Source organism: Aythya marila, assembly GCF_965140915.1.
Source record: "Aythya marila genome assembly, chromosome: 9".
In the NCBI taxonomy this organism is placed as follows: Eukaryota; Metazoa; Chordata; class Aves; order Anseriformes; family Anatidae; genus Aythya; species Aythya marila.
In genome coordinates, this window is record NC_139050.1 from 12,114,532 (window position 1) to 12,139,188 (window position 24,657).

Below are 24,657 nucleotides of genomic sequence, written 5' to 3' on the forward strand. Positions count from 1 at the left end.
TTCACTGCTAGTTGAATCCCTCCTGGCTTTCTGCTGTTTTAAAAATTGAAATATGACTGTAGAGCACCTTGAAAATGTTTACAATTAAAAGGTTAATTCCAAAAATAGTGATTTAGGCTATTCCTTCATTGAATCCATTAGCAGACATATGATGGCATTAGGAGTATCTTCGTAAAGAAGAGTTTAGGCATTACTGTTAAATAAAAAGCCTTCACAGTTTTGTTAAGATTCTTGTTTGGTTGTTTTTTGTTTGGTTGGTTTGGTTTTAAGTTTAATAATTTTGGGATTAGCTTTATAACTTTCTTTTTTAGCACAGCAGTATAAGAACGCTAGATGTTATCCGGGGCTTTTAAGTTAATACAGTTCAAACATGTTAGGTTACAGAGCTGATGGAGATCGCTGTGTAATTGTATGCACGTAGTTCTGAATCTCATGATTACTTTCAGCAGGAACGTACTCAGTTCTATTACAGAACCGTTGCAGTACATTGCGTGAAGTGCTCTGGTTTATGGTCTCATGGGGGCAGTTAGGTGTGCCTCTGGGGGTTTGTATATCACAGAGACATCTCCACGGTGCCCGTTTGTAATGCTGCAGGTACTCTGCTGCAGGTCAGACAATGACCAATTTGATAATAGAAAAGGATTTCCATGTTTTGATCCAAATTTAAATCACTATGTATGCATAATTTGCCCGGGATGGACTATTTACAGGGAAGGGGGTTTCGAATTTGTGACGCTGGGTTGCAGCAAGAATTCAGTTCACATGTCCATGCCAAGAGGGAAAGAATGGTTTTGCATGTGGCTTTTCATTGCGGCGGTGTGTGGCTTCCAGGTGTGCTCAGCATCAGCTCAGTGTTGCTCCAGGGGAAATAACTTGGCAGTTTTCCACAACTCTAGTGTCTAAATGTAATATTTTTGAAAGGTTTCCTCCAGATGTTTGGGAATATTAAGGGGGTTCTTGAAGCAATGAATCATTCCTCTGAGCAGCGGGGGGGGTAAAGGCTGTGAGTTGGAACCTTTTCTTGGCAGCCCCGTGTGCCGGTGCCTCCCCATCCCTCCTCCCCAGGGGCTTTCTGGCACGGCTGGTGCTCACAAGTACACATCAGAAATGCCTCAAGTGCAGCCTAGATGGAAATGTCTTTCTGAGTTTTCCTTTGTGATGAGTGTGGATGCAAACGCCTGCTTTCCTAATGGGCACACAGTATGGAGATGGCATTTGGGCACCATCTCTGAGGAGCTGCCGGTTTATAGAGTGTGGTCACTGTACCTCCAGGGTAATTTTTCCCTATTTTTTTGTTTGTTTGTTTGCTTTTAGATTTGGCTTCTTACAGTGCATTCTGCATCTTGGTAAAGACTGGTCCGGTGTTTCCTTGCACTACACTAAAAGTCTTTTCCTAGTTTCATTTCCAGCCTCTGTTTCTAGATACCATGCTCTAATTAGGGCTCAGTGGTTCAGTTTTTTCATTCACCAAACCTCTGGTAACTCAGGCCGAGCTGGCTGTGGTAGTCTGAAAGTTAGTTCTCCAAGGAAGGAAGCAAAATTCATTGTCCCTCTGCTAACAAATGAGAGGATGGATGTGTTAAAATCCTATGGAGAATCGTACACCTCCCTTCTTGGTGGCAACTGAGAACGCGAGAGCAGAAGAAAACAGATTTCTCTCAAGTCATCCGGGGAAGAAGGCAGGAGGCCTGTAGAGTTCCCTGAGAATTTCCTGGTCTTCGAATTTCTTGGGATTTGTTTCCTTGCAGTCCCACTGGTACTGCTTTGTGGCACAGATCTGTGTGTGAATGAGAAATGGGCTCGCCGTTCCCTGGAGCAGCTGGCCCAGGGCTGAAGCCCAGCAGCAGGGCCTGGGCCACGTCCCACGGTCCCTGGTGGGTTGGTGCAGGCAGTCTGTTCACAGATGTCCTACTGTTGGGACTGACTGCAAAACACTAAACCCTTTCTGCTTTAAAAGCAGACAAACGAGCAGAACAGCAGCGTCTGCAGAGGGCCCAGTGAATGGCTGGGGTACTGTCTAACAATCCTCCAAAAATACTGGCATGAGGCTGAGGCTGTTCACGGGGGCTGGTTGCAGTGGGGTTTTCTTGCTGCAAAGCACTTTGTGGAGCTGCTCTCCAGGGGGGCAGCTTGCCTTGCCTTGGGCTTGCTGATCCCATCCTAATGTTTCCTCCTGGGTCAGCCCAGGGTCCAGGTTATGGTGTCTTATTCTGAGTCAAGAATAGCTGCTGCAGCTGAGAAAGGCAATTCCAGTTATCTCAGATTCTGTTTAGATTTAAACCTAAATTATTTTTTCTGTGTTGCCTAGCTTGATGAGTTCGATGGCAAAAAAGGGCTGAAGTGGGCTTTAAGGGGCATGCTGGCAGTGGGCTGCAAATGCCTGTTGGTCCCTGCGGGGAGCCTGCTGGGTCCAGCTGCCCTCTTGGGTTCCCCTCCTGGGCAGCGGGGAGCTGTGCAATGCAGCTGCTCCGTCCTCCCATTCTGGGAATGTCCTGCAGGATCATCAGTGATGCTTTTGAAAGTGGTCAAGTAGCTGTTCTGTAGTCCTCATGTTGTACAAAATAATTTTACTTTGCATCTATAATACTTCCAGGGCATTGAACATAGTTTTAAAAGGAGCCTTTTTGCTGTACCTGTATTGATATGGATTATCTACACCCCATAGGACCACCATAGCCAGCTGAAAAGGCAAGCTGAAAGCTGGCTAGACTTTGTGTTGTATTTCTGTGGATGTTGGAAAGCATAATATACATGCGCTTACAAAGTTAAATGTATTTCAAAGTTCAATATATTTCTTTTGTGAAATGTCTAACTTTTCTTATAGGACCAAAGACTACAATGCTTCGTCTAGCTGTAAAGTTTTTCCCCCCAGACCCGGGTCAGTTGCAAGAGGAATATACGAGGTAAAGTATTTTCTGAAGAATTGGGTTTGCATTATCTACTGGAATAAAAGTAAGGTAAGAATAGGAGGTCACTGCATCTGTTTCCAAGCAAAAGAGATCAGGTGTCAAAAGAGACAAGGTACAGGGGAAAAACATATGTATAAACAGGACCTATATAAAATAATCAGTACATGTTTTATTAAATGATTTATCATTTAAACTGCAGAAGTCCACGTTTTAAGTATTCTGCAACTAGCAAAGATGCTTTACTGTTCAGACTTATCACTGGTGCTTATAATGGGTTACTTTTGCCAGATGCTAACTTTGGGTGAACCTTTGGTAAATTAAGCAGACCCAACTACTCACTAGCACCAGTGAATGTGGTTTGAAATCTGTGCTTGTTAAACGGACTTTGTTTTTTTAATGTTTAGAGAGCGTCTTTAATGTGTTTTCCAGATTTACTATGTTTGTTTGAAATTCTTTTTATAGATTCATAAAGGTTCCTTATTGTCATCCTTCAGATATACTTAAGACCAAAGAAGGATGGTAACTCCTGTGATGCACATGCCTCTTGTAATGATTGATGTTACCTAAGTGTTTCATTTACTCCCAGTTTTCTTATCTTAATTACTGTTACTTGTAGGAATTCCCTTAAGAATATACCTTTTTGGAGCAGGAACTGTGTTTTTCTCTACTTATGTAGCATTTATTGTGGAATTCTGGTCTGAGCATAGAGCAACAAGGTATTTCATAAAGCCATTAAGGATACAGACACTTTATGGTAGCTGTATTGAAGAAGCCAATATTGCACAGTCAGATACGCAGAATGCAGAGTGTATGGTATAGGATAGTCTGTAGTACCTTCTTACACTACTTTAAAAAAAAAAAAAAAAAGAAGCTGTCAAAATGTATACATTTTATTATATTTTTGCCTTGAGAATCTAATGCATAATTATTTTAAAATCAGTTTTGATTAAAAAAAAATCTTTTGCTCTGTTTAAGAGATTTTAAATATTTGTAAAGTCTTTAAAATTATTTTTAATAGTTGAATAGTTCGTTAAAGAATATTGATCAGTCTATTAGCTTAGGTTTATAATAATAAGATATTGCCTATTTACTGCTGTCTATTTATGCACTTTCTTCCAAGTAAAAAAGAAAAGCACAAAAGACTGGCCAACATTATATTCATTTAAAAAATGTTTAGATTCTAAGTTAGTCCTTATCACTGCACTTTTGATCCTGCCATGTTCTTCTTCTTTCCCTGCAGTTTTTGAAATAAACCTCTTTAACCAGTGTTTTGGAAAATACTTTAGTAAATTATCATAGTGCATAAGAAAAGTCAGTGTAATTTCTTACTGTCTTTATAGACTGCTGACATTATTGTCCTGGAAAATGCAATCACTGAGTAAATGAATTGTGAGCAAAAAATATTTTTCCTAACAAGGCACTAGGATCAGTAATGTTGTCTCAGCTCCCTTCTAATAGGTAAAATCACTTTAAGTCTTCCTTAAGTTTCTTTCCAGCTAAAATTTACAGCTGCTGTTACGTAAAAACTCAAGCTGGTTAAAGAGTGTGGTTTTCCTTCTGCTTCCTTGTTCCACTTACACTGATAAATTGCATCGCGCAGCTGGATTAGTCATGGGTTTAGTTTTATTTGGATGTCCTTCATAGCAAGGCTTCCGTTTTATGTTGTTTTTTGGAGAGCAGGAGAATTAGGAGATACTCTTTTTTTCTTTCTTTTTAAATACTGTTCAATTGTTTTAAAATTCTTTCACATGTCAAGGTTGTACTTCTTACTCTCTCTTTTCAGGTATCTGTTCGCATTGCAAATCAAGAGGGACTTGGCAGAAGAACGACTAACCTGCAGTGACAATACAGCAGCTCTTCTCATCTCTCATCTTTTGCAATGTTAGTATTGCCACTGTGGTGGCATCAGCTGATGAGCATCATCATGATGAGCTATTGCTAAGTTGAATTTAATAGCATACAGAAGTTTTTGCCTGCACTCTGATAACTAGAAGGGTTTTTGTCTTGCAGTGTTTCTGTTCCATACATGCAGTAAACCTGCTTGTTTTGAACAGTGGGATTACAGTCAGGGCTAGCTAGTTCCTGGTGTGGGGAGCAGCTGCTATTTATGTACAAGATAACTTTGGCTTCGAGGAGATTGTACAAAACCAAAACCTCTGCATGTTGTCTTGCTCTGGCTCTGCAAATGGGGTCACTGTTAGACAGCTGTTCTTGTCTCCCTCAGTGCTTCCTGAAGTTAGTTTCTAAATTTTCCAGTGGCTGGAAGGTGATGAACATACAGAGATTGGGCTGATGTTTCAGAAATAAAACTAGAAATGTGAGAGAACAAGTTCAACACTAGAGTTGTCAGCAGCTTTTTTCTTTGGAGGGAGTGGAAGTGGAAATTGGAAGCAATTGATTTGGGAGCTCTCCATGTTTCTGCTTACTCAGTCTGTAAGCAGCTAAAGAGCTAAAAATGTGTCCTTTAATTCAAGCAGGTTGAAAGACTGATTGGTTTCGAGACCAAATGAGTTCAGCTTAGCCTGCACTCTCAAGCAGCAGCCAAACCTGCAATATGAGCTGCAGAAATGGGGTTTTGTGCCTCCTTGCTTACTTGACACAAAAGCTTTTAAATTATACCTTTTCATACGTGCACTATGAAGTAGTTACTAGTTCTCTACTCCTAATTAGTTTATTAAAGCATAACTATAATAATATTAGTTAGTTATCTTTTGGAAGACCAAAACTGTATTATGTATGTGGTTAGCGAGTGGCACAATTAAAATTTGCTAATGATTTGTCAAAACTTTGCAAAAGTTTTAGGAACAATTCCAGGGCAGCATGTTGCTGTGGAGCAGATCTCAGTGTCCAGCCTGGCTTATCTTGGTCTTACCTTACTAGAAAAGTAGAAACAAGAAGGAAAATGATTATTTTTAACATAAAATTATTTTATAGAAGTACCTTTCGTTTTTGTTGTTGTTTTGTATGCTGGGTTGATTTTAAACAGGATATTGCCATGTTCTGTTAAAGAACAGCTGTGTTGGATGAGATTTTTAGTTCATGTAGTCCACTCTCCTTTCTCTGACAGTAGTTAATAGCAGATGCTCTGGGGAAGACATGAGAAACAGAACAAGCATCTGGTGATGCTTCCATTACTGCATCCATCCAACATTCTTTGCATGTGACCTTTCAAAGTCAGATTGACTCCCTATCTCTGTTTCCCTTACCGAACTTTGCTTTGTTGTATTTCTCAAATTAGTTTTTGAATTTGCTTATATTTTTGGCGCCCTCCCATGAAAACGAGCTTCACAGCTTAATTTTTCAGGTTGCACAGGAAAACTTTTTTCTTTTTTCTTTTTTTTTATTTTTATTTTTTAACTTTTCCAGCAATTATGAATTTACCAAATGAAATTAAAATGCAAAATTTTATGAAATTTATTCATATATATATGTATATATATATATTTTTTTCATTCAAATTGTAGTTTTATATACATCTGCTGTAAGTCCTGTGTGCCTAATGCTATTCTTTTCCAAGCAAATGACTTCTGGTCTCTTTCATGTTTTATTAGATGGAAGCTGTTCCATACTTTTAAATCTTTTTTTCTTTTCTGCAAATCTCTTCCTAAATCTACCAGGTCATTTCTGAAAAGTGTGGATATGTGAAGAGGAGGCCAAAAATCCAGATGTAGGCACTGTCTTGCATCTTTTATACATCAGTTACATCAGTTTATAGAGAGTCACAAGACTGCTTTCCTTCTTGCTGTGTATTTAATTTTGGACCGTTCCTAAAATTTAATTTAATTTAATAAATACTACCAAGTAGGATTATCCATAACTATTGTTATGTATATTAAAAAAAAAAAAATACGCAGGTGTGGTGTGAGGCATTTGCAAAGAAGGCATGTTTAGACAACTGAGTTTTTCTGAGAGTCCTTGACTTTAAACAAGTCTGTTTTGCAAGCAATGTTCAAGTGCTGCTGTAACCTCCAGAAAGTCTGGTTGGGGTAGATGTGTCCATTTTGTAAAGTGAAGCTGGATACAAAGTGTAATACACAAACTGGAAATGCTGAAAGGAAAATATAGTCCAGCTCTTGGGGGTCTCTCCCAGGTCCTTATGAAGTATTTTCTGTCCTTGTTCCTTTTCCATTGCTTCTTTGTATTTTAACATTGTTTTATTTTCTGTAATAGCTGAAATAGGGGATTTTGATGAATCAGAGGATCGGGAACACCTAAAAACAAACCAGTATTTGCCAAACCAGGAAAGAATCCAAGGGAAGATCTTGGAGTTCCACAGGAAGCATGTGTAAGTGAGGGGCACCAGGGACATGGAGCTGGGGAGCTGGCACACTGGCTTGCTGGAGGAAGAGTACTCTGTGTCATAGGATGGCATTAAAATGCATGTGTTGAACACCAGTTATCTAATTAGAAAGGATGGATGTCGCAATAGTTACTATTGGTTCTTTTTAAATTAGCAGCTTTAACATGTTTTAGTCTGTTTTATGTTTGAATATAGCGATGAAGCTATTTAAACTGGGAGAACAAGACAGTTTGTCTGAGGGCAATCTACAGGCTTGTGTGTGCTGACTTTCCCATACACATGTGGCTTAAATTAAAGGCTTATGGCAAGAGGAAAGCCACAATGAGAGTGTTGTTTAAACTTCTACACTTTTCCAAATCCACTGGACATTTGGTAGAATAGTGGGCATTTATAAGAGGACAGGTGATAGCGAAAGTGAATGTTTTTTGTTACACAAATTAAATGTGTATTAATTGTAGTATGTCTATGAGAGCGGGAAAGAGAGGAGAAGAGGCCATAGTTGTTTGGCAAAAGCTTTTCTCAAGTAATATTACAGTGTACTTTTAATAAAACAGCAAAGAAACCTATCACGAGCTTGTAATAATGGTTTGTAATTCTTCAGAACTTCAGGTTTGCAAAGGTTAAGTTTAACTTGTCAAGTATGTGTGTCTTGCTTTTGTCTAAATAATTAGAAATAGATTACATTGTACTCTTTAAAGCATGAAGAAAACGGAGAAGGATAGAGGAGATAGGGGAGAAATAACTTTCATCAGAATTTATGCAATACCTGATATAGCAGTCAAAGTATTTTTGAAATAATTAAAGTGTATTAGGGACAAAGGAGTTATTCATCACAAATATAAAATTAATTTGAAGACAGCCAGGAACTGCAAAAATGAATGCTTCGTTATTAGAAATGTCCACTTCTCCCACATCGCGTGTGTACAATACAGGTAGGTCATATGTCTTCAGTCTTGTTTAGCTGGTCTTAAAATGTGAAGATATACTTAGTCAAATATTTTGAGAAGTAAAATGATTTGGAGTATAAGGGAGACATGGTGCTGATGAAAGAAAAGTCCACCAGTGAAGAGGTTCCGTTGCAACCAAAATCAGTGTTTGCACTTCATGACCTAGATTTGCTACAACTATGTTCTTCTTAATCTTTTTAAGCATGCAGTACTAACATTCATAAGAAATTTCAGGCTATTACCTGTCGTGACTGGTCTTCTAACCTCACTCATGCAGTTCTCAGAGTTGACAGGGTAAATACTGAGATGTTTAATAAAATGGTGATAGAAGCTTCATTTCACCTGATAGGTCTGTCTTTTCTGTAATTTTTGAGATCTTGTGTATTAGGATTTAGCAATTTGAAGTGCTTTTATAAGGTATAAATAACAACACATGCGATTTAATGCTCATGGTTATGCATCATAATCCAAATACATTATTAGAAACCTGAATTTTCCTTTCACTCTGCTTAGGTACACTTGGGGATTGTTGCTGACAGGCTTTCTTTTAAGACAGAACAAGGCAGTTTTTCAGGGCAGAGCCTGTATTTAAGGTTAAGATACATTGCATAATATTAAAAAAGCAGTTCCTGACAATTTTAATAATTAATTGCAGTTGTAGATTTCTGATTATCAATACATATGGAATTTCAGCTTTGTTGAATCTTGATGAAATAAGATATTTGTTAGTTGTTTTCTGCTTTTGAACCTTTGAGGTGTGGGTGGGAATTATTAAGGAACCAACTAAGTGTAATTCTAAAGTAATTTGAAGTACTTTTTGAAGGAAATTAAAATGTGTGCTAGGACTCATCATGGGAAAAGGTAGTTGGGGGAGGAAAATCATGTACTGCACAGAAATATTTCATTATTTCTCATGTCAAGAGAGAAGTGCTGAAACAAGTCAGCAAATAGATTCAAAGCAAACTAAAAGAAAAAGAGGAACATCCTTTTCTTACAACTCATAATGACCTTGTAGAACTTACTGCTGCAAGATGTTGAGAAGCTACAAATAGGTTCAAGGAGGGCTTTGATAATGTTGTGTGTTATAGGCTGAAGGCTTTCAAATTAGAGATGAAATAAGTGAGATTTTAGTTTTGGGATAAATAGACCACAAACAGTCTTTGGTTGTGTGGCTGGATCTGATTGAATTGCTTCTGCTTGATTGCAATTTTGTTTTGCTTTCCTTGACAGAAAGGCAGTGTCTGTCCTAAGTCAGAGACGGGTATTTTTTTTAATTAACCTTGGGCTTTTCTTCTTTTTTCTTTTATTTTCCCTTCCCCAAACCAGCTATTTTTTATCATTCTATCCAAGAAAGGAAATTTTATATTTTCGTGTAAGAGGAAAGTTAAAGCAAAAAGATTTCTTGCTTCATAAGTGTACTTTTCATTACTTTAATGATGTGTGTCTAACATTACCATATTGTTGAAATGATGGCAAACCTTCCTTTAAAACCATGTTTTTAGAAGCATACATTCAAAGCATTTCAGATTATTATTAAGCATTTAGGTTAGAAAATGCTAGTCAAATGTCAGTGATACCTGAATAGCGTCAAGGCATGCTTTAAATCTCCTTGCTTCTTTGGAAAATTTTTCTTAACACAGATTTAATTTTGGAAGCATTGCAATCCTAAAAATAGCCAGGACTTCCTTACGCGTCTCCTCTCTCTTTCCTTACCCAGTGAGTATTGGCCACCCTTTTCCATTTTTAGTAAGAGTTGTGAAGGTCCCACATTTCCTCAAAGTTTGCACATATTTTTCCACATTTCCACATTACAAGGAGCAAGTGGAAGCATGGACCTTATCCATTTGTCTCCTTCCTGCCAATGTGAAGTTCTGCTAAATGAGCAAAATCTCTCTTCTCTTTTTTATCACACCTTTTGCTTTTTTTGTTCTGTTTTGGGGTTTTCTTTTCACTCTTTGTCTCCTTCATTTCACCTTATTTCCCCCCTGGTTATCTTTGTCAGACTGCTGTTTTCTTCTGCTAATGATTACTTTTGAAAGAGACATCTCCTAAGTTTAGCCTCCAGAAAAGGGAACCCATTTCTGATGAGATGGCTTATCTCCAGATCACTGCTGCATCATCTCATCTCTTTCTGTGTCTCTGCTCTGCAGCCCTTACTTAATTTTAACTACGCTTACTCATACACCAGTGTGCTGTAGTTTTCTGTGCAAAACCCATCTGCAAGCGTCGATCTGGCTTTCTCAGGCTGGAGTCACAGCAGGATTCCTTCTGGTACCCTACGTGAGTTGTGAACATGGGAGGATACATATGGCTTTGCAGGGGGTGCTTCATCTCTGTGGATAGCACTGTGGCGTGTCTCCTCACATTAGAAAGTTGTGTTTTGATGTCACAGCTTCACCGTAACGATTAGGACCGATAGAGAAGGAATACAACAGAGCCTTCTGTTCTGTATCAAAAGAAGGGCAAATCTATTGAGGAGGTTGTATTCAGAAAGATGGGATTCTAAGCTTATCTTCTATTAAATATGCTTTTTTAATTTATTTTTCAAATACTTATTTTTTACTTTCAGAAGTACGAAAACATGGGTTTTAAATTTAACTTTGCAGTAAACAAGATGAGTTGTATTTTCGGTACAGCGTGTTACTTATTTGCTTTGGCGAGAGTCTGAATTAACTCGACCTACTTTACTTGTATGGTATGTTTATGCTCTGAAGATGCTGTGTTAGTAGTTGTACAGTTAAATCCAGGTGTCCCAAACACTCAAAATCTAATGCTTTCTGCCTTCCTGCAAGTAATGCAAGTAGAGTGCTTGCTGGGAGGTGATTTAGTCCAGAATTAAACATCAGAGAGTGGATACCTGAAGAGAAGTGTAGATTCTGTTTTGCTTGATGGATTTCTCTTTTAACATAACATGCTTGCCTTCAAATGGCTCTGATTTTTGTGTGTATGTGTCAGGAAAGAAACAGAAGATTTGTTAGATTTATATCTACTTCCATTTGCTGTTAACCCTCATGTACTTTCACAACATGTTAGCCTGGTTGTCTGTGATTTAAATTATTTAGAAACCAGGATGATCATAAATTGTAAATTAGAAAAACTGTAATTTTAGATTGCTTCATAGCCTAAACGATCTGTGAAAATACAGCATTTTGATTACGTAATCTTTAAAATTCTGTATTAATCACTGATTTTTAAAAGCTCTCTACATCACAGAACATTTAGCAGCATGATTTGAAGCAATTGTCCTGATTGCCACATGAATATTGTAACACTTCACAAATATTTGTCTGGATGAGTGTGTGTAAGGAACCTTTGTATTAAAACCTATTGCACTGACAGCAGTTTTTGCTGGAAAATACTTGTAAAAGGTAGTCTGTTGTCCATTGACCTGGGGAAGACTAAGCAGATTTATCTGCTTAATGGATGAACAAAATTAGACCAGATTGTTTTCAGGCTGGTCTGTACAGCTTAGTCTCCAGCAAACATCTAAGGGTAATTACTCTGAAACTGCTCCTCATTTGTAAACGTTTGTTGTGCAGTGAGAGCTGCTTGGCATCGCTCCTAGCTTTCCCCACTCCAGACTCTTCCTTGTTTGGTAGGTACGGGCAGGTTTTGTGTATGAGGACACCCTTTAAAAATTCTTTATTGTTCCTGAGATGCACCGTGCTCTTGCTTGTATCTGATGGATTAGAACATAAAACGCAGGCATTCTGCATCAGTTATACTGGGCAGTTCTTCAACATTTTTAATAACATACTTTCACATTTTCTGGTTGCTATTTATACTGTTTTTTGCTTCCCTTCCCTTCCAGCCTCGGCAACCTTAGCATCCTCTCTAAAGACAAAGCATTGCATTCATTCTTAATGCAGCTCTATTCAGAAGAATTATACCAGGAATTAGTGTGGGTGGTAGCACAGTGTGCCTAGAGTGGAATTCAAGAAGCTGTGGCCAAAATTAATATTTATGATCTAACTTTTTTGTCTTGTCTTGTATGTTTAATAAACAGAAAGCATGTTACTGCAGCTATTTTGACACCATTAAGGAATCTGGAAGAAATGCTAGTAATGCTTAAAGCCGGTATAAAAATGCTTTATTACAGCATTACCCATTTCAGTAAGGGAAAGAGAAATCTGCTTTACCAGTTTAAGCTCCTAGACATAACTAGCATATGTGGTGTTAATACTGCTTGAAATACTACTCCACTGCTCTTTATGGAGTTTGGTTGGCATCTATTTTTCCATTTGAAACTGGAATTTTGTTCCTTTGTGCTTTACAGTTCTCTACAATTGCTTTATACATACATGGTCATATAATTTTGACATTGGGATAAGGTTGGAATTTGCAAAGTCAGGAATTTCACTGAATCCTTGCTTTCTCCAGTCAGAGTGGGGAAAAAATGAAAAGAAAACAAAATGGATTTCCTGTTGTAGTGTTTTTGATTTTTTTTTTTTTCTCCAGAATGAATAAGGCAATGGAAAACTGTTGAAATCATATCGTCAAGTGTATGTGCTTTTAGGCTTACTTTTCTCAGTGCCCTTTCATGTATGTGTGTGCTTTAGACTAAGGAGTATTTTATACTAAGAACCAAGGAAGCATTATTTCTTCTAACCCCCATTTAGAAAATGTTATAACAAGTAAGTTTCTTGACTGTCTCTGAGTTTGAGACATGAATTTCTCACATGCAGTTAATATAAATATTGTAATCATTCCTGTTTTACTACATTTAAATGTTAATAACCATTTACTTCAACATTCTCCATTTGTATTTAAAAGAAAGCGGTTTAATCTAAAAGATGGCTATAGATAGGTAGAAGGAGAATGTGTAGGAAGGCAAGCCAGGGTAGCAGCAAAATTATTTGGAACTGATGTGTTGGTTGGCATTACGTGGTACACAAAAATAGATCATGGGATAAATGGTTTGTCATCTGTTTTAATGAGATGGAAGACATTTATGCAAGGAAGGCAAGTCCTTGGAAACGGGATTTTAAAAAATTGTCTTTGACCGTGTGTGCAGGAATCTAACCTGGTTTCTGCCCTAATTGGTCCTAAATAGAATAATCATCAGTTTTTACTCCCATGTCTCCCTTGTGGCATTACATTTATCCTAGTAAACTTGTGTGCTGCAGGAACAGTTCCACCAGTGCACGAGCGTGGATGGCTGCTGTAGCTCTCGCTCTTGCTTGGAAGTAATGTAATTTGTTATTTCTCATCATTTTCAGCAGGGAGACGGTGATGTCCTGCATACGGCTGCAGCTGATGCAGTCCTGCCAACCAGTGCCCCAGCAGCAGCTGTGCTGCTTGTGGTGCTGTGGTGTTGGTGCTGGAGAAGGCCTTCAGCCTCACTGTCATAGCCTGCTCTCCTGGACCATGTTTATGCCCCAAATTGGCCTGCAGCATTGTCTTGCCATGCTTTTAGTTTAGGGACTGCCATAGACAGTCAGTGTGCCAACAAGCTTCTGTTTGCATTAAGGACTTTCTTATTTTGCAGCCTAATGGGAGTACTTTGTACAGCAAGAGCTCCTTAATCTCCACAGCAGCCTCTGTTTCCTCTCGGAGTATCCCAAAACTCCAGTCTGGACCCACCCAGAATGATTCAAGCAGTTTTGAATCATAAGGAAAACGCCTCACCAATATAAGGACTGGTATTTCAGTGGGTGCTTTTAAGAGCTACATTTTGGGGTGGTCCATATTTTGGTGTCCTGGCCCTCACAATTACTGTCTCTGTGGTTTGAGAGCCCTGCCCCACCCATGTGTCAGGGCCAAGAGGTGTTTTAGCTGCTCCGTGTCTCCAGCTCGAAGGGTTCCCCTGCTCCTGTGTTCACTGTGCAGAGGAGCCTGACCGCAGCCACCCCTGCTTGCAGCAAGCCTGCTGCTCGTGAGGCACTAGCAGGAAAATGTGCAGAAACCCAGCAAACTCCCCCTCGTGGAGAAAAATGTGTGGGAAAAGAAAATACTGGACGTGCTGTAGTACAGGAAAATAAATTTTCACTTGTTGGACTTAGCAAACCTACAGGGAAATAAATGGATGCAAAATCTGTGACTGGTGCTTGACAGGATCTGTAATATTCTCCCTACTTGCTTGGACTTTGTGCATGCTCAGAAAGGGGATGCTGTGTTTGTATAGATCTTCCCCATGGTTTCAACGTTATTTCAACAACAGGTGATACTTCAGAAACAATTCTAAAAATCCTGCTCTTGATTCCCTGACAAGGAGGAAATAAAACACCTAAGACTGGGGGAAAGGTTTACACCCAGACGTGCTAGTGTAATAGTTCTAATGCAATCCTGAAACCCTACCTGAAACTCTTGCAGTGTTTGCTTTGTTTTTGTCATGCTGGTTACGTAAGACTTCCATTTCTCACTTTTAGTCTGGTTAATATTAGTGTGTATACAAGCAAGAAGAATAATGGGTATTGTGGATTGAATTCTCATTTGCTGAACTTCATTGTTCCGAAATTGAAAATGCTGAAGCTGAACTAGTTAGCATTTGTTTCAGTGCCTCGGTCTGTGGGACGTTTTAGGTTGGTCATCTGCAGTTGCATGTTCCTCCTATTAAAAAAGTCTCATTATAGTTCTTAATGTGAAGTGAAACTGCCAAACTGGATTAGACAGAAAATTCTGCTTTAGTGCCAGAGTCATGACTTAAGTATTTTAGCTATGTTGTCGGTGTTGTACAACCAAATCGATCTTAAAACTTCCTTTTTCTTCCTCATGACAGAGGTCAAACTCCTGCTGAATCAGACTTCCAGGTGCTTGAAATTGCTCGGAAACTGGAGATGTATGGCATCAGATTTCACCTTGCATCTGACCGTGAGGGCACAAAAATTAACCTAGCTGTTTCACACATGGGTGTGCTGGTATTCCAGGTAAGGTGGGCAGAGCCTACCAGGTGCATCTGTCTCTTCATTAGCGTGTCTTGGGAGTAAGTCTCATTTTAATTTCAGGTGTGTCTGGTTGCAAAATCTAGCACATTTTTTATGGTCAACAAAGTATCATTTAGGCCCACAAATTATTGTATTAAGTAAAATACAGTAAAAACCCTAATCTTGCTTGTACCATAAGATATCCTGAATATCTATGGGGTTACAAAATTCTTTTCCATTCCAGCTTCCTGGGTTTCCATTCAGTTTTCTAGTGTCTGCTCAGAGAGACACAAACATCGCAGGCTTTGTAGTTAGTCTTGTACTAAAAGATAACATTGCTTAACAGGATATTATTACAAGAAATAAGAATTGAACAGAATGGGATGGGGTGTGTGTGCGCATACATGCATCTGTATGCCTGCATCAGAAATTGGTTTGTTGCTCTTCTGAAACTTCTGCAAACTTTTAACTATTATTGTTTCATTTCAGGGCAATACAAAAATCAATACCTTTAACTGGTCAAAGGTCCGAAAACTAAGCTTCAAGAGGAAACGATTCCTTATTAAACTCCACCCAGAGGTCTGTGTAAGTTCTGTCGTAATAACAGACTTGTCAGTGTTGAAAACAATATTTTTTTAATTATGAAAAAATTTAGTTTTTAAATCATTTTCAGAGAACTAGGCTTGGCTTCACTATTCAAATAAAAATCTTTACTTTTTCACTCCATGTCTTATCAACGATTCTAGCTTTGTGTATCAGCCTCATTGTATCTTTGCCATAGGCATACACATGTGTAAATATGACAGAAAAACAATTAAAATCAAGTATTTGGTGTGTCCTGTCTGTGTACTTTTACTCTGAAAAAGTAGTATTTAATAATTTTCTTGGATATAAATGGCTTATATGAGCTCTCTGTTCCATTATAGTCAAACTGAGCTGAGCTAACTTAAGCACTGACATAGTAAATCTTTCTATTTCACATAAAAACGTGTTAGGGAGTGCTTTTGACTGTAGCTCCTTAGGAGAACTATCTAGTACACAGCTGATACAAAAGGCATTTACTTTCTATGACTGTTTTATTCAGGAACTTGTTGAATATAAGCTGCTTGAATAAAAAAAAAAAAAAAAATCTGGTACAGAATCTCTTGATTCAAATATGAATGAAGTAACGTGATATGCCTCAGGAAACAGTAGTTGGCTGAGATTATGTTGTTGGAGCTTACTTTTAAGATCTATGTGATTACTCTTACTACAGCCTTATCTTTTTTATATGTCTGTATAGCAGAAGTGTTATTTTTCATGCTTGGCTGATTTACAATAGATGTTTTTTATTGCGGATGTCATCAAAGTTACTGGTGCTTCCTTTGTTACTTCCATACTGTAATACAGGTTTACATTCAACTTAGGGTTGTATTAGAATGGAAAAAAAAATATATGGGTATCAAATAGGTACGTGTAGCTCAGAAATTTGAAATTGGACAGGTTGGCTGTGTACGTGTCCCAAAGAGACCCTCAGAAATGTTATGTGATAACTGTATTCTGATATATGCAACGTTTTCCTGCCTCTTCCAAATCTCATGAAGTGAAAGACAAACATCAGATCTTCTAAGGAAAAAGTATTTTAAAATCACTAATTATTCACGTCAATATTTTAATTTCTTTCAAATTGCAAATTTTACAATCAGTGTTTCTTAACATGGAATATATCCAGCATGCTACTAAAGTCTTAGTTGAGTGCATTTTAAGTATTTTTCCATTTTCCATGTTAACAAATATTTTTGAAAGCTATTAAAGATTTATACTGCTTTCAAAATCATATCCATTGCTTTAAAGCATATGAGAAGTGATTTAGCAGGGTACTGTATCTCACTGTAGTTGAGCCTTTTTGTTGGGATGTATTTGTACTTTCCTTTTCTATTCTGTTGCCATTTTATGTGCTACTTGCTTTTTGTGTTCTGTTCCCAGGGTCCATATCAAGATACGCTGGAGTTTCTTTTGGGAAGTAGGGATGAGTGTAAAAACTTCTGGAAAATCTGTGTTGAATATCATACATTTTTTAGGCTCTTTGATCAGCCAAAGCCAAAGGCTAAAGCAGTCTTCTTCACCAGAGGGTCATCATTTAGATACAGGTACGAAGAAACATAATGAATTTATTGAAGCTGAATTGCTTGTATCTTAGAAAATGAGATGAAAAGGAAAAAGTATTCTAAAATAATCTCATTTATAATTTTTATACACTGCATTTCATAATGTTTGTTCTTTTGTGGGTTCACAGTGGACGAACACAAAAGCAGCTAGTGGATTATATTAAGGACAGTGGGATGAGAAAAACTCCGTATGAAAGGTAAATGCAAATTATTTTGTAAGGTGAAATGTAGTTGAGACTTTCACAGTACCCTTATTTCTTAAATTTCAATGGTTTTAAATGATTCTTGGAGGCATTTTCATTAGCTGACTTCTTCATTACTAATGCCTGCTTCAAATTTAAGGTAGCTGAACTAAATATTTTGCCAACTTGTAATCTCTTTACGATGTAAAGAAGCGCATAAAAGTTTCAGTATTGCATTTTAATTTAAGTGGGCAGCATGTGACTTAGAAATCTAGAAGTTCAGTGTATTTTGAAGACACATGTATGTCACCCTGTTCATGTATTTGAGCAAGGGGTAGTGCTAATTAAGAGCCCTGTTTTCATCCATTCTTCCTGAAGCTGACGTAGCCTGATGCTTTGCAATGTTGTACTTCCACATATTAATAGTGATGAACCTATTGTGTACCTGTCTCCCGTGTCCTAGTATTTATATTGTCACAAGGTAAGACAGTTCAACTTGCTAACTAGGCAGTGAAAGAGGTTTGTATATATTGTTTTGCAATACAATAGCTGCTAGAGTTGATTTGACTCTAGAAAGTCCAAAATAAGTTTGGGAACAGTGCCACAGGGAGAGTGGTCTCCTTTCTTGGCAGTATTAAGCTGCAAATATTGAGTCCTCATCACTTCGTCGTCATTGCTTTGCAGTATTAGGAATTAGAGTGGCTTGATAGAAGGACGCCGAAGAACAGCTGACGCAATAACATCAAACTCAAGCTTAAATCCAAAATAGCATTGTCGTAGTTCTCAATTTTTGAACACGATTTTCATCGTATTGTTATTTTCAGAACATAACGCAGCTAGCATCCCTGGGCAGTAGTGGGTCATTTCTCTTGTGCAGAGGTTGCACCCTGAGGTCAATCTAAATACTGATGTTGACAATCACTGATATTTATAGACATTACCTGATGTAGGATATAATGTACAGCAGAGTAATCCGTACAAAACTGCAGCATAGTTGAGACTGTGTCTAAAATTGCACAAGTAGCCTGTGGTAGCGCATACAGTTGGTCTTGGGTTCTGCAAGTATGAAACAGTGACCTTAAATAGTCATTTGTTTCTAAACACATACATAAGGAGTGTGCATTTTTATTAAGAAATTATGTCGCTTAAACTTGAATATGAAACCCATTCTATCCACATGTGGGAAACTGTTCACAGTTGTTTATCTGAAAGTTTATAAGAGCTTAATAGGAATTTCAGAAAGTTTGCATTTCATGTACTTAATGTCTTGGACTACAGTTGAGCTCCTTTGCCAGATGACAAGTGTCACTTGTTTAGTACTAGATTGATGGTTGGACTTGATCTTAAGGGTCTTGACCAACCTAAATGATTCTATGATAGGTTGATTTTCTAGTAAATGATTTCCATAGAATAACTTTAACCATGACTGTGATGCAGGATACCACTTTTTTGAGTTTAACATATAGAATGTTATATGCCATTAACTAGATGGTTGACTGAAATGTTATTTATAATCATTGTTACAGATTACAAATGAATAGTTTCAAAACCAGAATGTATTAGAAGTTTATATTGATGACAAAGGAAGAAACTAAATCTGCTATTTAATCTATCCTTTTGCCCCATGTTGCTTTTGAGCTCAGTGGTATGAATGATCTGGATCTTGCTTATCTGTATGTTTCTTACTCCTGTGTTGTTCAATTTAGAACAATTGTCAATTTTTAAATCTTGAACTAGTTATTAACAGAATCTAATAAAATACATCTTGAGACTTTTTTATTGGCTATTAGAATGTAAATAGCTGAAGAGGGAAGGGAGAAGGCTGATTGATGTCTTGGATGCTCACAGGATGCTCTCTTTTCTGCAGGAGGCACAGCAAAGTCAGAGTGTCCACTCATGCTTCAAACACAGACGTGCCAAAACAGGTTAGTTCTGCAGCACTGTAGGCAGTGCAATCAGTAGAGTTGACAAGCACCTTTCCAAGGTGACTGCGTAGGAAGGTGATTAAGTGCAGTTCTTGTCTGGAATCAGTTGCACTGTTTAATCTTTGTCCCTGATGCATGGTTTTTCTTCTTTTGCCAGTAGTAGCAGTTTTGATAGTTGTAGCTGATGGGGTCTAAGGTGAATATTTTCCTTTTCAGAGTTCAACTCAGAAGATGTCATAGTTCCTAGTATGTTACTCTTTCAGAGGATTAGGTTGTGTTCAGTTACTATCTGCCTTCTTTTTGTGGAAGTCTTAAATTCATTGTATAGATGCCTTCTACAGCCACAGGCAAGAAATAGATGTATAAATGCAACAGTTTATTGTTTCACTGAATGTGCTTGCATTATATGTGAGAGGCTAAGGAAGCACTCAAGATTTGGCAGTTCTTGTTTTGTGTTATTTTCTGTTGTTTATGCTATTCAGCAGAGGCTATAAAATACATGGTTTCAATTTTCCAGCTGGTTACCAGAATTTGGAGAAAAAAGATCTTGCCTCTTACTGGGGATGCTAGATCTATTTCTACATGCAAAGTTTTATTTGCTATAAAGTGAGCATTGTTGAAGCACGCATTCCCTTTGTGTCAGGAGACAGACATTGGTTTTGTTTTTGTTTGTATTATAAAAATCTTGTTACCTGTTCTTTTTCTTACTTTCTTTTCCTCAGAGTGTTGCATTCACTGAGGGCTTGAGAACCCCAGGGTCTCCTGCCTCAGCGACTGTCCCCTTCCACTCATTTCATTCATCGGCCACTCCTACTACTGTCCTGCCCATCTTTGCAGAAACCAGCCCTTCCTCTTTGGACCCCCGAGTGCCATACACAAGGATTCCAGAGAAAAATACTGCAGCGCCTGTAGAAGAAACAGGGAGGAAATCGATGCAGCAGCCTGGATCTCCCACGTTCCAGTCATTCCAAGGTGTTGGGTTTGGTAGTGTTGCAGGAAACTGTAACCCTACGTGTCCTGTTGCTGAGAGTGGTTGTGGTTTAGATCTAGACATAGAGAAGAGCAGTAAGGAGAGTAGGGCTCTTTGTAAAAATGACAATGATGAGGATGACTTTACCACAGGTGGTTTTGTCGCTGAAAAAGAGCATCAGCACTGCAGTAGGGGCGCCCCTCTTTTCACATTGACAAATTCACAGTTACAGGTGTCAGAGGAATTTATTGATGACGACCCAGCAGAAATTTCCTTTTTTGCTGGGGGCTCTGAGGCATTTTCATACGTGTACAGCGGTTTGGAGTTAAAGGGCTCTGATTTTTCGAAGCATGCGTCAGAGTTGACTGGCTTAACTAAAGATGCCCTTCAACAAAATACAGTCTCTTCTCAGTCGAGCCCTGACAGGTACTCAACAGAAGCGGTAGATATGAATATGGAAGACGAATATGAATTTGAAGAAGAGAGTGATTTCAATGGCAATGAGAGGCCATCAGATACCTCGGAGTTGTTTGAGGTTAAGGCACAAGCAAGCAGAATGCAAAGCCTCCTGAGCCCTTCTGAAACGAGCTCACTCATCAACAACCGTTCTGAGAGCAGCTCCCTCAATAATTTGCCCCTAAACGGTACGTCCTCCTTGCACACCTACAGCTCCGCTAACCATTCGGAGGCGAGCTCGATGGTGAACTTCCCAGCCTACTCAATCCGCTCGGAGTCCAGTTCAGCCTTCCAGTTCAGTGACATCATTGATCAGCTAGAACAGCTCAGCTATCCACCTACCACCACGGAAGACTCTAGCAGTACAGATACAGACTCCTGGGACTCTGAAACTGCTGCACCACTGGATGTAAACCTTGTCTTTAGTAATCCTTTTGCTCAAGCAGCTGGTGAGAACTTCACTTTTGACTTTCAGAATAATTTAAAAAATCTCTCTCAGGAAGATTGGACAGAGAAAGCACATGTCAATCATTGATTCTTGATTTTTAGGAGGGATTTCTCTAAGCTGTTTAGGCTTAGAAGCCAGAAAGGTGTGATGTCAGTCACTTTAAACAAGAAAACTCTAATCCATTAGCTGGATTTTAAATCACGTACCATAAGTGATTTTTTTTTCCTGTGTCTCTTCAGTTCTCTTAAAGCATCCTAGCTCTGGTACTGCATTATATGCATCAAACTACATCCAGAATGTTTCATAACAAGCTACAACGTCCTCAAAATACTATAGGTAGGAAAAACCACTGATTTTGGAGAATTTAAGAGCCATCAGCTCACTCATGCAGACTTGTCACAAACTACAGTGTTGAAGGATTTTTTTGGCTAGGAACACGTCTGTAAGAGTGCTATAATATGCTGAACACAACAGCTATTCTTGCAAATGTTTGTTAATGAGAAGCCACAACCTGTAAATTAGCTGCTGTTCTGCACTGCAGTGAGAGTCCTTGTGTGATTTTTTTTTCCACAAACAAAAAAAGGATAATCTTCTTGTCAACTATGAAGGATAGTTTTAAGATACAGAACTATGCGACATGATCAAATGAAAATGGGAGCCAACAAAACTTCTTGTGAAGACAATCGTATTTTATGACTACAAAGTGCCTTCAACAGTTGAGCAACAAAAAAGCACACTTCTGCTTTTCAGTACTTTGGAGATGCATGCATAGACCGCGAAAGCACTTAATCCCCTTTGCATTTTTATCTAATCCTTTTTCTTGATTTAATTATGCTGCAAAAAAGTGCTTACAAATTAGCTCATAAAAGTGTACTTGATCTGGGGAAAGACAGGTGCGGGGAAATCTGGTGACAGCTTTAACTTTTTCTTTAAAATATAGGCTTTTTTTATTAAAAGGAGGAGATAGTGCAGTACTAGTACAATCAATGCCTCCAGAATAAGCAGCTTACTGTGATAAGTATGATATTATATTCAATATTTCATATCAGTTTTCTTACTTGTTGTATTGCCAAAAGGCTTTCCTTCTTAGTCAAACATTTACAAAATACCAGTATTTCACAAAATTCTGATAACTAAAAATTCAAGGGAATTCCTCTCAATGTGTAGTAGAATATGACAAGGTAAAACATCCTTTAGTCACCCATTTCTTCTAGTTCAGTACCTACCAAGACGTGACTAGTACTCACGGTACTTACTAGCATTGTGGTGGTTGTGTTTGAATGGGATCACTGTTGTTCCATTAGAAACTTGTCGCATTTGCCAGTGGCACAGAAAATCGAAGCACATTTAGAACTAGTTTGAACTTACAGGAATGTACAGCTGTTTAATTGGTCTTTTTTGTTTGTAAGTGCTATGTGTGTGTTTGTTTTTTTTCTTCTTCTCCTGTTGAATGTGTGTTCTGTAGCTCTTGATTTGACTTTATTCATACCTGTGGAAATTGTCATAGATGTGACTTTTGTAAATAGGCATTTGGAGGAGGTCTTCAGTTGTGTCAAAAGCTGGTTCCTTTATGTTTTTAGTTTTTTGTCTGGTTTCCTTCCATAACTACATTATGTAACTTGAAAAAGAAAATCAGAAAAAAATACTTCTGTTTACTAACTCTCTTACAAGTAGTAGGGTGAGGGACTAAAATGTGGATAAAGATTTAGAAGGCTGCCTTTAATGTCTTTGACCTTCAAAAAACGAAAATCAAGATTGAACTATTTTCATACAAGTACGGCTGCCTCTGTTCTGTTTCGTGCCTCAATCACAAGCATTCTCTCTAAATAAGTTACAGTTGCTTAATATAGGAATAAATCCAACTAAATTCTCCAGAATTTCCAAAGATCTTAAGAGGAATAAAAGCTGGTTTCTGTAATTTTAATAAATGTGCTTGGTAAGCCTGAGAGGAGGCTTGCTGATATATTGTCTTTCAGAGCAGTCAGTCCCAAGAAGTGCCTTTAATATTTTTCTTCTCCATGTACTTTGCAGCTATGCAGAATTTCTGTTGGCAATTTTAAGTCTCAGGGATTTTTAAACAAACTAGTAGTAAGTCTCAATCTGATACCCATTTTGTTTTTTAAAGGAGCTGGAGTGACTAGGGTCCCGGTCCATCATCTTTTAGAGCAAGATGTGTCTAACCTCAGGAGAGGACGGGCTGGGGTAAGGGTGTGGGGAAAGGGAGCATAGATCTAGGTACAGAGCTGTTCAGGCTAAGGTTTTAGTTAAATGTGTCACCAGGAGCACTGATGTTTCACATTTTCTGACTCTGCTCTATGTCTGAAGTGGGGATGCTTGCGTAAAGACGATGCTGGTCAGCACCTAAAAAACAGTGTCCTTCGCTAGGATTGCACCCTGTGGTGGACTTGCAAGCAGTGTGCTGCTTTCTCCTTTCCCAGGTGTGGGATGTGGAGAAACAGAGACAGGACATGTGCTTCTCAGGCACACCTGGATTGGTTAAAGGAGCTAGAGTTGAGTACTAGCCGATACCCTGCTGGAATGCTGTTTCTGTAGGGGTTCAGTACTACTTCCTATGCCCCTGGCACCTGCTAGTTATATCTTTGCTGTTGGTAATTGATAGCTTATGGCTGTCGCGGTGTTTGTTTGTTTGTTTTTTTTCCCCGGCCTTTTCTGATTTTTAGAGCTATATGGCTTTTGAAGCCTACTGTTGCATGATTGGCTATATTCTTTTATTTATGGTTTTCCACATAGGCACAGAAGAGGAGAAAATTTAGTTTGTATGTCGCAGTTTCCCTATAGCAGGAAAGCTGTAAGAAAAGCTTCTTGATTTCCTGTGGAGGGGTGAGTTCAGATTTATTTTCTGATGGAGGTGTGAGTAAAAACCAGCCTGTCTTTGGGCGCTGCACAGTGACTTATGCATCAATTACCAGTTGTTCTGGTGCAATAGAGTCATGCCAGGCATCCTCTTCTCCCCCAGCAACCTCCTGATAGAGAAGAGAGAAGGAAGGGCTTTCCCTTCTCTGTTTGTACGCTGCCTTTGAATAGTGTAAGGTGGTGTGTGAACTTTGGTGCAGTGCAGTTATGCCCTGAATACCATCTGTGCTGTCAGAGTTACTCCTGGGGGTTTGTTTCGTTGTCTTTTTACAGTGTTGAAACTGCTTATACTTAGTTGCTGGTACTGGTTTCATTTTTTTCTGAGAACCCAAGTTTTCTTGTCAAGAAGATGAGCGGGGTGCCGGCAGGTGCTGAAACTGTGCCAGCATCAGGAGCTGGGACCCCCATGGATCCCGAGCAGTGAAAGCTGCTGCAGGGATCGTGATATTAAAAAGGGGGGAGAGTATATAAGAAGAATCAGGAGATCTTTATGGGGTATCCTGTGCACGCTCACCTTGAGAAGGAGGAATATGAGGAATTGTGGTAGGAGCAGGTGAAACCCTGGCTGCAAAACTTCACTTGTCCGTGGCAAGTGAATGGGTGTCTTTTCCTCTCCCCTGTGTGGTTGTTCATGGA

At 38.6% G+C, this 24,657-nt stretch overlaps 1 protein-coding gene across 3 annotated transcripts in view; it reads left to right on the forward strand.

The window, feature by feature from the left end:
- Positions 1 to 24,657, forward strand: part of FARP2 (FERM, ARH/RhoGEF and pleckstrin domain protein 2) — a 71,508-nt gene that overhangs the window by 24,916 nt on the left and 21,935 nt on the right. For all 3 annotated transcript variants that reach the window (XR_014318116.1, XR_014318117.1, XM_082767185.1), the window contains exons 5-13: positions 2,825 to 2,903; positions 4,693 to 4,790; positions 7,080 to 7,194; positions 14,875 to 15,022; positions 15,509 to 15,598; positions 16,985 to 17,148; positions 17,295 to 17,363; positions 19,216 to 19,273; positions 19,996 to 20,245. Coding sequence is in view for 1 of the 3 variants with exons in the window: in XM_082767185.1 (XP_082623311.1) it covers positions 2,825 to 2,903; positions 4,693 to 4,790; positions 7,080 to 7,194; positions 14,875 to 15,022; positions 15,509 to 15,598; positions 16,985 to 17,148; positions 17,295 to 17,363; positions 19,216 to 19,273; positions 19,996 to 20,245 (1,071 nt within the window). In the remaining 2 variants the exon portion in view is untranslated. The remainder of the gene's footprint in view (positions 1 to 2,824; positions 2,904 to 4,692; positions 4,791 to 7,079; positions 7,195 to 14,874; positions 15,023 to 15,508; positions 15,599 to 16,984; positions 17,149 to 17,294; positions 17,364 to 19,215; positions 19,274 to 19,995; positions 20,246 to 24,657) is intronic.